The sequence below is a fragment of the Pelecanus crispus genome, chromosome 8, assembly GCF_030463565.1.
Source record: "Pelecanus crispus isolate bPelCri1 chromosome 8, bPelCri1.pri, whole genome shotgun sequence".
Lineage (NCBI taxonomy): Eukaryota > Metazoa > Chordata > Aves > Pelecaniformes > Pelecanidae > Pelecanus > Pelecanus crispus.
The window spans coordinates 12,866,264-12,878,453 of record NC_134650.1 but is presented as its reverse complement, the minus strand read 5'-3'; the positions used below and the strand labels follow the sequence as shown (position 1 = coordinate 12,878,453).

The following is a 12,190-nucleotide window of genomic DNA, read 5'->3' as shown; positions in this document are numbered from 1 at the left end:
CTCTGGTACTGGGAGTTCTAATATAATTAGAAATGTAGCTTCGTTCATGCTAAAATCGATTAAACGGTCTACATCAAGCCCAACAGTGAGGAAAATAATATATTCCTGTAATCAAGAGAAACCAGTCCTGAAGCTTATGGCAGAATACGTCAATTATTAGTGCTGTACTTTAAGTGTTACAGAACACGTTTTCCTATATGTAATGACAGCTATTCTCAAGGAGCTGTTTGCAATGTTATCTATTTCTTGTTTTAGTAATGGAGGGTATTGTCCTGTTTTCAAAATCCTGAAAATCACTTTTATCAGTCTATGCTTAAATGTAATATATCCATTACAGATTTGCAGAACTAAATGTTTTCTACTACGAAATCATGAAATTAAACATTAAAACAATGAACTGGGTGGGGGGCGGAAACTATTAATCCCTTTATTGTTTCTGAATTTACTACTGCCTTCTCAGAAAATGTAATTTTATGTTATGGCCCCATACCGGTTCACTGAATCCTGTTGATGATTAAAACCAGCAATTCTAATAGAATTAGCAAGTTTTGCAGGCTGAAGTTTGTGGTCTTAGTATTGATACTATTTTTCATCCCTCTGTCCTTGGCTGTGGTTTCCTGTTACAGCTGAGGTGACCTCAAGAGCTCCTTGCTGTCAAGGGGAGTGAACCAACCTTCTCTTCCCTGACCCCTGGGCACAGCTAGTGCTTTTTTGTCCTTGTGGTGAAATGGTTTAGGGAGCCAAGCTGATTTTCTTCTGGAATAGCTCCCTGAACTGGTTCCCCAAAGGGCTGGAGAACTGGAACATGAGTTGAGGGGGTGACAGGCAGGCCATTCTGGTCATTATTAGTGGTTATATTGGGTTGGCTATAACACAAAGCATCACCTACAACTTCTTTCCTCTCATACCAAGATCTGGAGGTAGATCTGTCCAGGTTCTTACAGATTGTTCTTACTTAAAGGGAGCTGTTTTACCCTCACCCATATGTATAATGTCAGCCTTTTGCTCCCTTGTGGGGGTAGTAGGTACATAGTCTTTTCTGCCACCATTTAAATGCTTTTCCTGCAGATCTGCCTGGGTGGCAAAGCAGCAGCAATACCTGTCACGTTCTCTTGATAAGGGAGCTGGGAGGAGAAAAATAAGTTATTTTTCTGTCTCATGTTAAATAGATGTCAGCTGTAGAGGGGCAGTCAGAGGAAAAATCTGATTCTACCACAGCTGGGAAGAGGCAGCTTTGCCAAGAGGAAGAAAAATCATGGAGCATTTTTTCCACTTCAGTGAACAGTACTAGCCTTAGTAATCATGAAAGCTGTGTTGCAAAGTATGATGGTATTCATGTGGCTGAAGTGTGGATCTGGAGCATATGCAGTACAGAAAACATTTGAAGCCTTTTAGATGAACGTTTTGCGTGCAAATTCTCAGTGAAGTCTATGGGTGGATAACTTTGGAGTTCTAGCTGCCTTAAAACAGGCTTCTTGTGGGAAGAAAGCAGAGGCACCTCTCAGATTGATGCATGCACCTTCCTAAATATTGCTTGTCTCTTAAAAATCACATGGACAATTCAGGGAATTTTAACAGAAGTGAAGAAAGAAGGAAAGAAGTTATACCGTCTTGGGGCTAGATGTTCAGTATTGGTCCCAGACTGAGGCAAGGTTCAGGGAAAAATATTCCTTAATGAAGTTAAGGCTGATGTCATGTGTATCTCTTAAAGTGCATTCCATGGTTCCTACAGGTAAAACTTTTCTATCCAAGCTACTTAATTAAATGGGAGAGACATTTAACATTTTGGGGTTTATTTTCCAAAGTTTTTATGTTTCCCAAATTGTTCTAATGTAACTGCAGATGGAAACTTACCACACACAGTACCTACTGACTATTCCTTGCTTGAAAAATGAATAGGATCTCCTTCCTGCTTGTGAAGACTTGTTACATGCCTGCCAGTGGAATCCTGAACACCTAGATGTCTTAGCTGTATTAGAAAGAGACCTTCCTTTGCACCAAAGCTTAGGTTTTATTCCTTAATTATTTTTTTAAAATTTTGGAATGCTTGCACTATTTTAAATAAAGTATGAAATGCCAAAGTTTGTAATTCATTGTGTTCTTCCCCTTTCTCCAGTCGTCGGGATGACATGGAGTCTCTAGGCTATGTATTGATGTACTTTAACAGAACCAGTCTGCCTTGGCAAGGATTAAAGGTAGGTTATGTTGCCTTCTCCCCCCACTCCCCACCCCACCCCACCCCCCCCCCACCCCCCTTTTTTTTTTCCCATGTTTGGGTATCGTGCTTCTGCCTGCTGGTCTGGATAGGTGGTTGTATATAATGTTTAGCTTCAGTTACACAAAGCAGCTTTTCCCAAGGCATGATATTTATAGAATGTAGAAGAAAGGTTCTTTCTGCTTCTTGTGCAGCAGGCAAAATGTGTATTGTTTGACTGTCTTACATTTTATGCTAAACAATAGCTTACATCATCTTTGCAAATTATTATTGTCCTGTTGTAGGCTGAGGCCCTTTTTGGGAAGTAGAAAATAACATTGTTAGTGGCTTTTTGAATTGCTGTAGAGAGCATGGAAATAATTTCTTGCCTAGCAAGTTCAGCTTTAGTGATATCTTCAGTCCGGTTTATGGCACGACTGAATAATTAGCTGCAACAGACTTATTTCAAGTATTCTCATGTATGGTAGCTAAGTACAAGCATGGCAAATATTTCTTATCTGTTATAGACTTCAGTGATTTGTTTTCATGTTTTAATTTCTTCCTCCATGTGAGAGTTGTGCAACTCAAATGGTGTTGCAGCTGCAAGTTTTCTAAAAAGGCAAGCAGCTTGTGAAACACTAGAACTCTTCAGCTGCAAATGAATGTAATAGCTGCTTACTGAAACACGCAGGCAGCCCTTGAATGGGGTACTGAGTGGGAATTAATAGAACTTTGGCAAATGTAAATGCAAGTCTGGTCTGTTTAATGGACAAAAGCAGCAGCTAGAACTACATGAGCTGTGCCATGTGATGGAAGCATTAGACTGCAACAAATGGTATTAAACTGTGTCCAGATCTTAATACCAGATTGACCTTCATTCTCTTTGCAGTAAGTGTGTGGGACTTGGAGATTTCACATAAAATAGTTATGGTTGACCAAAGGATTTTTGTCTTTTTTTTTTTTTGCTACTTGTCCTTAATCCAGTATTGCACAATATCTCTTATATTGTGACCTACATGTTCCACAGGCTGCAACAAAGAAGCAAAAGTATGAAAAGATTAGTGAAAAGAAAATGTCCACTCCTGTTGAGGTTTTGTGTAAGGTAAGAGTTTCCAAATGATATCATACTGTGAAATGGAAGTTCTTTTCTTTCTTGTTTTTTTTTAAAAACCAGAGCCAATATATTAGATAGTCTCACATGGCATTTGGTGCTGAATAATACTTCTGGCAGTCATGGGTGTTGGGTTTGGCCACCCAGCAAGACTGTGAATGTGCCAGGGCAGGCATTCGCTGCTGTTTCTTGGCATAGTTCATGCCACCATCATTCCAGTTCTTGGTCACTGTCAGCTGTGGAAGCTCTCCAGCTCTCTTAGGTGAGGCTTGTTCATTTCTTCAGCTTCTACAGTGAAAGTTCTACATGTACCCTCTTGGATAAATAAAACCAAGGTAGAGCTGTATATTTTGCTTGTTTATACTTGTTTCTGCCTCTTCAAGATTTTTCATATTGTCTTCTGTATCTCAAATAAAGGCTGTAGTGGAATTGGATGTCAAGTGATCTTTAAACCCATGTCACAGAATGAGGTTTTTCCAATGCTGTCCTTTGGGTCTTAAAATTTCTCTTGAACTGTGGCAGCCACGTGCTTGCTAACAAAGGTCCTTGAGAACACGTGGTAGTTTTTGCACATCAAACAGCAGCACCAAAGATGGCACTTTCTAGTCATGCATGTTCATATACCCTTACAGTCTGACAGCACCTTCCAAACTGCTTAACTGTTATACACCATTTTCTTTCTTGTAGTACAGCACTATGCTGAATGCTATTAACCTATTTACATATAGGCTTTAATATAGCATTAAATGTATAAATATGTAAAGCAGGGAACCTTTGAAAGAGGTTTTCATGGTTTAAGTCTTCACACTTCATGGTGGTAACTGACCTTGCCTCTAGTATGTTCAAGTAGATTATCAAGGAAACATGAGTGGAATCTTTTAAGAGACAATTACTATTTATTTCAGAGACCTAGTTAATAAGAACTAGGTTTAATTAGGATGACTGAAGTGCTTTAAATGTTGTATGTTGAAGGTTTTGGTAGCAGAGGGCTTGTGATTGCAAAACACGCATCAGGTAACAATTCTGGGGAAGGAGTGTGCACCTGGTAACTTCCTGATCAAATCTACTTTCTGAAATACAGAATAAATGAATAACTAGAGGCAAAGTGGAATTTACACTTAGGACTCTTCAGCCAGTTTTTCTCTCTGCCATTATAGACAGAAATACAGGTTTTTGCCTTCTTAGAGGGTTGCTAGAAGCTTTGTGCTGCAAGCCACGGCTTGATTAACACTGTTGATTTACAGGGATTCCCTGCAGAATTTGCCATGTATCTGAACTACTGTCGTGGCCTGCGCTTTGAAGAGGCACCAGATTACATGTATCTGAGGCAATTATTCCGTATTCTTTTCAGGTCAGTCTCAAAGTGGAAAAGTACAGAAATTTGTCAGTGCTTTACCAGTAAAGCTGTTTAAAGGATCTGAAAAATATTGTTCAATGTTAAACATGAAGGAAAAGATTCTATTGGGTTTGTGTTTCATGACCACTAATGCTAGAGGGTTGAACCCATGCTTCAAGTCCTTTTGCAAGTAGCTTAAGAAATTGACCCCTTGGTAGAAGTGTTCGAAGCTTTTTATGTTTGGAGATTGGTGATGGGACCAGCAGTGGTGCTCAAAAGATGGATTTCAATGGAGGGGAATACTGGTGTTTCATTGAGCTTGTCAGAGAAACCAGAACATAAACTCAACCTTGTGGAGTGAACAGCATCTGTCAAAAGAAGAGCTGGTACTGATGTCTCACGAGTCTCCTTCCAGTTTTCTGGAATCCAGTTTCTATTCAATGATCTACGATACTGCAGTCTCTCCTTAAAATTACATATTTAAAAAAAAAAAAAAAAAAGCTGAGAACCTCAGTGCAGACAAATGGGTAAGCTGGGTTGTGAGGAAGTGCTGCTTCTACAAATGCAGACTTTTGCATAAACAGTGAAGAAAATGCTGCTTGATGGTATTTGGGCTTGCTTCAAGAATCCTTTAAGTTAATAATACTTAGCATTTATATACCATTCGTAATCTCCAAAGCAGCTTACAAAAAGAGTTAACCTCTAGTTCTGGGTTTTCAGCAAAGGTTTGGTATTAGCAATAAGGAAGTTATGATGTGTTACAGTAAAGTATTTCACTCTTTTCTAGGACCTTGAACCACCAATATGACTACACATTTGACTGGACAATGTTAAAGCAGAAAGCAGCACAGCAGGCAGCCTCTTCCAGTGGGCAGGGGCAGCAGGCCCAAACCCCCACAGGCAAGCAAACTGACAAATCCAAGAGTAACATGAAAGGTTAGTAGCCAAGAACCAAGTGACGTTACAGGAAAAAAAAATTACACTAATTTGGACAATGTCAGCAATTTAAGTGTTAGATCAAGGAGGTGGTTTAAAAAATATATTTGGCCGTTAATTTAAAAAGCAAAAACAAAAGACGTCCTTGGAGAATTTGACTACTAACTTTATACCAAAATGTCCTTGTTCTTCATATCATTTCTTCTGGGGATGTTGGGTCATTTTAACCACTGCATCTTTTGCTCCCGCATTAACCACTTTCCAAAAACAAGAAACTGACTTGGTGTTGGGAAGGTGACATTTTTATTTATTTTTATTTATATATATATACACATATATATATTTATATATATAAAAATATATAATATAATCCAAAATCCTAGACCTAACACTTCTTAAAGGATAATTTTCACGAACTAGACAAGGATCTAGAGACTTTGGGTTCTACTCTGTTCCAGGGGGTATAGTGCTGTGGGTTTGCTTCTGTTCTGTATGCCTCAAACATTGGAAACAGAAAATTGTGCATGATCTGGCTTCCTCCAGTGGGTTTACATTGAGACATTTGGTCCAGAGTTAAAGGACCAGTGAACTCAAAATGTCTTACCTAAATCAAGGAGTAACCCCAAACTGTTGTGGACTGCCAAGACACAATTTTCTGAAGTATCTGGATGCTCTGGGGTGGGGCTTCAGGTTTCTTGACTGTTTTTAATGCTTTTAGGTTATGGTTTCAAAGGGAAATGTTGTGAAACGTTCAATATGTAATTGTGTAAAAACTGAGTTCTGAAAAGGCACATATGATTTTCTTAATACATTCTAGAAGTTTTTAAAATTTTTTTATGTAAATCTGCTAGTGTTAGTCTAGTAAATCACTAGAATGAAACTGCTACAGCTAGTGACTATTACCACCAGTCTTGTAATGAAACTAGTTCCTCGAGATGAGCTGTGGATAAAATTGAAGCTAATGAGGTTGTTCGAGTGAGAATGGAGAAGCTAGGTTTAAGTTAAGTACTGTGGTATTGCTAGTACTTGCTACTATTCGGGACATTCTTGTCTTAACTATCATTTTTATATGTATAAAATCATATATTAAGCTAACATGGCAGACTTGGAAGTCAAAGGAATGCAGAAGTGCTTACAATAAACTTACAAAAACATTGGTTTTTATGTATTGTGGCAGCATTCAAACATTACCAGGTGGCTTTAGTCAAAATAGCTATCAAAAAATATAACACTTCATCCAGAAAAATTAAGAATTAAAATACCTGCTGGTCTTCCCAAGACTCAATCTGAAATGGTTCCTTGAAGAAAAATAAATTTCCATAGGATTCCATTAAATATCAGATTCTTTGTGGCATAAAGAGTCCAACTTGTTTTGCTGGAGCTGACAGGTGTTACGACACTGAAAGCTGTAAACGGTTCCTTCAGCTGAAACACTGGTATGTAGCAGACTCGGTGATTTAAGTACCCAGGCTTAGATTGCTTCCCGAAATAGAGAAGCTCTGACTGGGGTGCAGAACCCACTACTGAACCTGTCCTGATGTTGGGGTGTGGAGAGGTTGGCTGTTAGAGCAGAAGGAAATAATCTGAGCAAAAATGCAGATTCTTCACAATGGCTTGTGTTTAAAGTGAAGGTCTTACAGGAAGTGGTGATCTGTAAATGGACACTGCCCTGAAAATCAAGTTGTGTGCACTTGAAATACTGTCTTGCTCATGAAGTATTCTGAGGTTTAATGTGCTACTCTCCTGGCTTAGGTGGTCTCTGACCAAGTGCTATACTGCAAGTGAAGAAAAGGTCATTATAATGATTATCTGCCTCCACCTTCTAGTGATGATTTAGTGACAGAGTGCAAAGCTGCATCTGACTGACAAGCATGAATAACAGGGAAGCTGTCTTGAAGTTGAACCTTATAGGCCATTCCTGTTTTTTGATGGACATTCCTTATTGCACCGTCCTTTTGTAATGGGGTCCATCGCGATAGCTATGGAGAAGTTGCTGTTTTTCTGGCAGAATGTCATTTGCTCTTGCATAGAGTAACAGCCCTTTGGGGGAATGACTCCTTTCTCCCCCCTCCCCATCACAAAGAAAAGGCTTGTGACCTTTGGATTGATCAAGCTGTAATGTCAGCAAAGCATTAAAGTGCTTGTCAAACATCTGAAGACTTCCCCAACTTCCTAAAATAGTTAGCTTAGTTTCTTTATCAAAGTAAAGATTCCAGATTTCTAAAATCCTACATGCCTTTTTGTAGGGAATGTTGCCTGTTAATGAAGATTTTCTGAAGCCAGCTAAGCTCAAGCAGGAGGTTGTATGGTTATATGTTGCTGTCACATTGAAGATTAATGAAATACCTGGCTGTTTTTTCCAGAGTTCAGTTAAAATCTCATGTAGTTGCTGCAGCAAAGCCTATGCTGAAGTGGCTTAAAAGGCTTTGTGGTATCAAATTATACCCCTCTGGTGACCATATCCAGTTATCCAGTTTAACAAGAGAACTGGAAATAGCAATTTACAGGTGCATTTATTGGTTAAGATCTTACAGTATACTGTATAAAGTGCAAGTACTAATGAAGATGTGCATCTGGGGAGGGTGGCGAAATCTTAATTCTTTCAAGCAATGTACAGAGACTTACATGACTTAGACTGTTTGCACACTGTGCTCATTTATAGATATTCCTGGCTGCCTTAAGTCAGATCCATATTAAATCATCTCACTGAGTCCTGTGGGTTATTCAGGCTGAATATTCTGTTTGGTTCCAGGGTACCCTGTTCTGTCAATGGCCTTTTTTTTTTTTTTTCCCCTTCCCCTGTCCCTCTCTGGAACCCTGTGCGCTGTCTTTTGTAACAGCAAGATCAGCTGGTTTTGAACTTGGGAGAGGCGAACTGTTTCAACAGAGCTTCTCTGCTGACTCTGGGAAGTTTAGCTCTCAATCTCTTGATGACAGTGCAGCAGTTGTTCATGTGTGATTTGTAACAATGCTTACAGTCAGCTTCCCTCAGTCATAAAACTGACTCAAGCAGTCAATCTCCAGGATAAAGTCTATCCGTTCCATTTGCAAGAGATGCTTTTAATTCACTAGTATAGAGTTCTGTAAGCCTGTCAGCGGTTCCATTAGCATTCACTGGACGCCTATGGTCGTGGCAGTATTTCTCAGAACAGACTATTAGTTCACTGCTTGAGATTTAGCCAGTTGACAACTAATACTTTTCACTGCCTGTCTCTGGAGCTACTTAATAGAGAAGAAGTTTGAACACTACTCAAGTAGAGGAGCTTCTTAGAATATGACAGTACCTTTATCTTCCCCCATTGATGAGATCTGCAGCTACGGTAATAATAAAGCAATTTGAGTTTACCTCATGGAGCATAGAGATTATCAAAGTTTTGGGTAACACTCCGGAGGGACAAGGAGTTATGAATGTGCAGGTTTGAACTGGCCCGGTATATAGTGAAGATTTGTTAGAGAGATGCCGGCATAAACTCTTCAGCATGTTCTTCATACTGGCAAAGCCTTGTGTGCTACATGAATGTCTCAACATCTCATTTGACAGCTGTGGTTGGGAACACTTCCATGTAGTCTTAATAGGACTTGCAAGGGATGGTGTGGGTTGAATCCAGTTCCCTATTGCTCTCTGTAGACTTGGGCATTCTCTTGCCCATAATACCTTGGATTTGAGGTATTCTAACAAATAGTAGCATATCATCTGTTAGCATGTCCTTTGTCCTCAGGTTCAGGATCCCATTTGCATTGAAACATCCAGGCTTCTAAAGCAGTGAGTTGATCTGTTTCCACACTGGGAGCACGCTCCTCCTTTGTTTACTAGTTTTGGCTGCTTTGGTGGAGAAAGTGGTTCAAATGATGAATCATTGTTCACTGCTGAACATGCTAAATGGAAAAACAGTGTAACCTCTGGTTGTATGCATCAAGTAAGGGGTTTGGACAACTCTAGTTCCACTGGCATAAGGAATCACTGGGGTTTCTGTGAGAATTTGCACTGAAGTGGGAATGACTGTCTTAATTCTGGTGCAGGATATTTTTTTTTCTAATTGCTAGTGCTGGATAAAGACAATTGTCCTTCAGTGCATTAAGACTGGGTTCAAACAGAGCTATTGAATCTTTTCTAAATTACCTGTAGCCTATTCTGGAAGAGTTAAAGGTGTCTTCTGGATACTGTCCAGATATATTTTTGAGTGAATGTCAGGCTATGTTTAAGACTTGTTTGCACTTGCTTCCCTCTGGATGACAGCACAAGCTATAGCTGAGGTCAGCTTTGTCTGTATTTCACTGTGAAGAGAATTCTGTTGCAAAAACTGAAAGCTGTTGCTCAGATGAATTTATACATCGACAGAATACCATGCTGTTTGGAGAGCATCCAGAATGGAAACTTACTTACTTGGCAAAGCAAGTCTTTGGTTGAGGCTCCTGTTACCTCTTTAAAGCACAGTGCTTCTACCTGAGTCACCAGAAATTAGTATATAAGCAGTCACATGAAGAGAAGACTGGCTTAGCTTGCAGTAACTGGTTCTTTGAGATCTGTGTATGTATTCCTTTACTCTCCCTTTTCCACAGTGTCTTGAACTTGTCATTTGGAGTACTGAACTTTAAAAGAATTGTTCTTGACACCCCACCCCTCCCCTGTCACCTGAGTTGTTTCACTTGTCCTTCCAAGGACAGAAGGTATGCTGGGTTCCTAGTCACTGTCAAAGGTTCTTGCTTCTGTTCTGGCTACCCAGAGTATCGTACATGCTCACATGTACATTGTACATGTGAGCATGTAGTAAACACCAGTTACTGTAAGGTAAGTTATTCCTGTTCCTTTTCCTTCTGTCTGTGTGACACTGCTGTACTGCATCTCTGAAGAGCACCACTGCAATCAGATGACAGTTTGACATTCAAGGATATAAACATGAGACATTGCAGACAAGTAGAAAACAATCCTATGAAATTACATCCTGCTTCCTAGTGGCAATAACACGTCTTGTTTTCAAACTGTTGGTCTGAATTCCTGTTTGGGGAATGTGGCATCCAGCTGGTGCATAAGCCTGTTTTCCAGTGCAGCAGTAGTTGTGAATGAGAGGTGTGTGTTTGAGCTAAAGGGTGGTGGCAAATGCTGGTTAGCTTTGGAAATGGACACCAGGAACTCTGCAATTTTGAGACGGAGCAGCATTTTCCCCTTTGAATGACCATAACTGATGCTTAATTCTCCTAACTGTGAAGGCTGTTTCTCATTTTCATCCCGTATCAGTAAGTTGCCCTTGTGTTTATCTTGCAGGTTTCTGAGCATGGCGAGGATGGGACAAAGCAGAGCAGATCGGAGCAGGACTTGTCACTCCCCAAATCCTAGAAATAATTAGTTCATACGTACACTTGCCAGTGGCTGTGGGCAACCATTTACTTGGTGTAAAGAACTTAATATCAGTATAAACTGGCTCTGGGCAGTGTCAATGATGCTGCACTTTGAGTTGTAGCAGCTGTAATTGTGAATATTACTGAGATAGTGAAACATGGTGTCCAGTTTTCTATTGCATTTTTTCAAGTGGAAAAGTTAACTAATGGTTGGCACACAAGTGGAGAAAATTGTGCATATGCCAATTTTTGTTACCTTTTTACTTTGAACTACACTGCTTATGAGATCTCATTGTTTTGGAAGAATGGCATGAACAGTCTTCGGCAACAGTTGTGATAATTGTAAATGCTCACAATTGTGCACTCTTTTCTGGTTATTGCTCCCTGGGTTTTGAAAGTTGTACACTTAAAACATTCTTAAAGTTGTTGGCTTCTATGTGCAACATACCAAGCCAGCTGACATGGTAGTAACCAAAGATTCCAGTTTTTAAGCGTATGAAAGACTCTGCCTGCTTACCTGTGCTAGAAATAACAGCATCTAAAGTGAAGACTTAAGAGAAACTTAGCGACTACTAGATAATCTTTAGGACTCTGCATTAACTCTATAATGTTCTTGGTATAAAAGGAAAAACAGCATATTTGTCACGAAATTTAGTTAACATCTTACAACTGAACCTGTATGTAAGTTGCTTAGATAAATGTAATCACTGTAAACATCTATATGATCTGGGATTTTGTTTTTATTTTGAAGCGGGAGCTTTTTTGTTTACAAGTTCATTAAAAACTAAAAACTGTTTCTGTAAGGAAATGAGATTTTTTTTTTAATTTGCCTTGTTAATTCAGTTTAAGAAATCTACATTACCCTGTTTTTAAACCAAGTTTTGAGGCCATTTGTTAAGCAAAAGAAGTCATATTTCTTTCTAAATCATTTTAGATTTAGTGTTATAACTCTTCCTCATTTTTTTAAAATAAATTTTGTATTTTTTCCTTGAGGGGGGAGGGGCAGTGTTGCATTTTTATAACTTGTTGTTTGAGACCAGCCCTCTATACTAAGATTGGATTTTTTCCAAATGAAATGGCATCTTTTGCAGACCCAGTATTGGCAGCCTCCGAGCGTTGCCATGTCATGCATCGGCTGGACTAACTTGTGATTGCTAGTTTTGAGAAAAATTTGAATGGAGTATTTGGATGGCTTTAAACCAAGGCATTTTCTTTAAAGTTCTTGTGAAGTGGATATGACCAGACTTACTCTTGTTCTTGGGGACAGCCTCGCACC

The 12,190-nt window shown here is 39.3% G+C and overlaps 1 protein-coding gene across 4 annotated transcripts in view; it reads left to right on the top strand.

Moving 5' to 3' along the window:
• The window catches only part of CSNK1A1 (casein kinase 1 alpha 1), a 35,719-nt gene extending 24,085 nt beyond the window's left edge, over positions 1-11,634 (top strand). For 2 of the 4 annotated variants that reach the window (XM_075714746.1, XM_075714749.1), the window contains 5 exons: positions 2,117-2,195; positions 3,222-3,296; positions 4,550-4,656; positions 5,429-5,577; positions 10,841-11,634. In XM_075714746.1, the coding sequence (XP_075570861.1) occupies positions 2,117-2,195; positions 3,222-3,296; positions 4,550-4,656; positions 5,429-5,577; positions 10,841-10,848 (418 nt within the window). In that variant the 3' untranslated portion in view covers positions 10,849-11,634. Of the gene's footprint in view, positions 1-2,116; positions 2,196-3,221; positions 3,297-4,549; positions 4,657-5,428; positions 5,583-10,840 lie in introns of those variants that run through there. The other 2 variants (XM_075714748.1, XM_075714747.1) reach the window with 2 other exon arrangements.
• Positions 11,635-12,190: the final 556 nt, after the last annotated feature.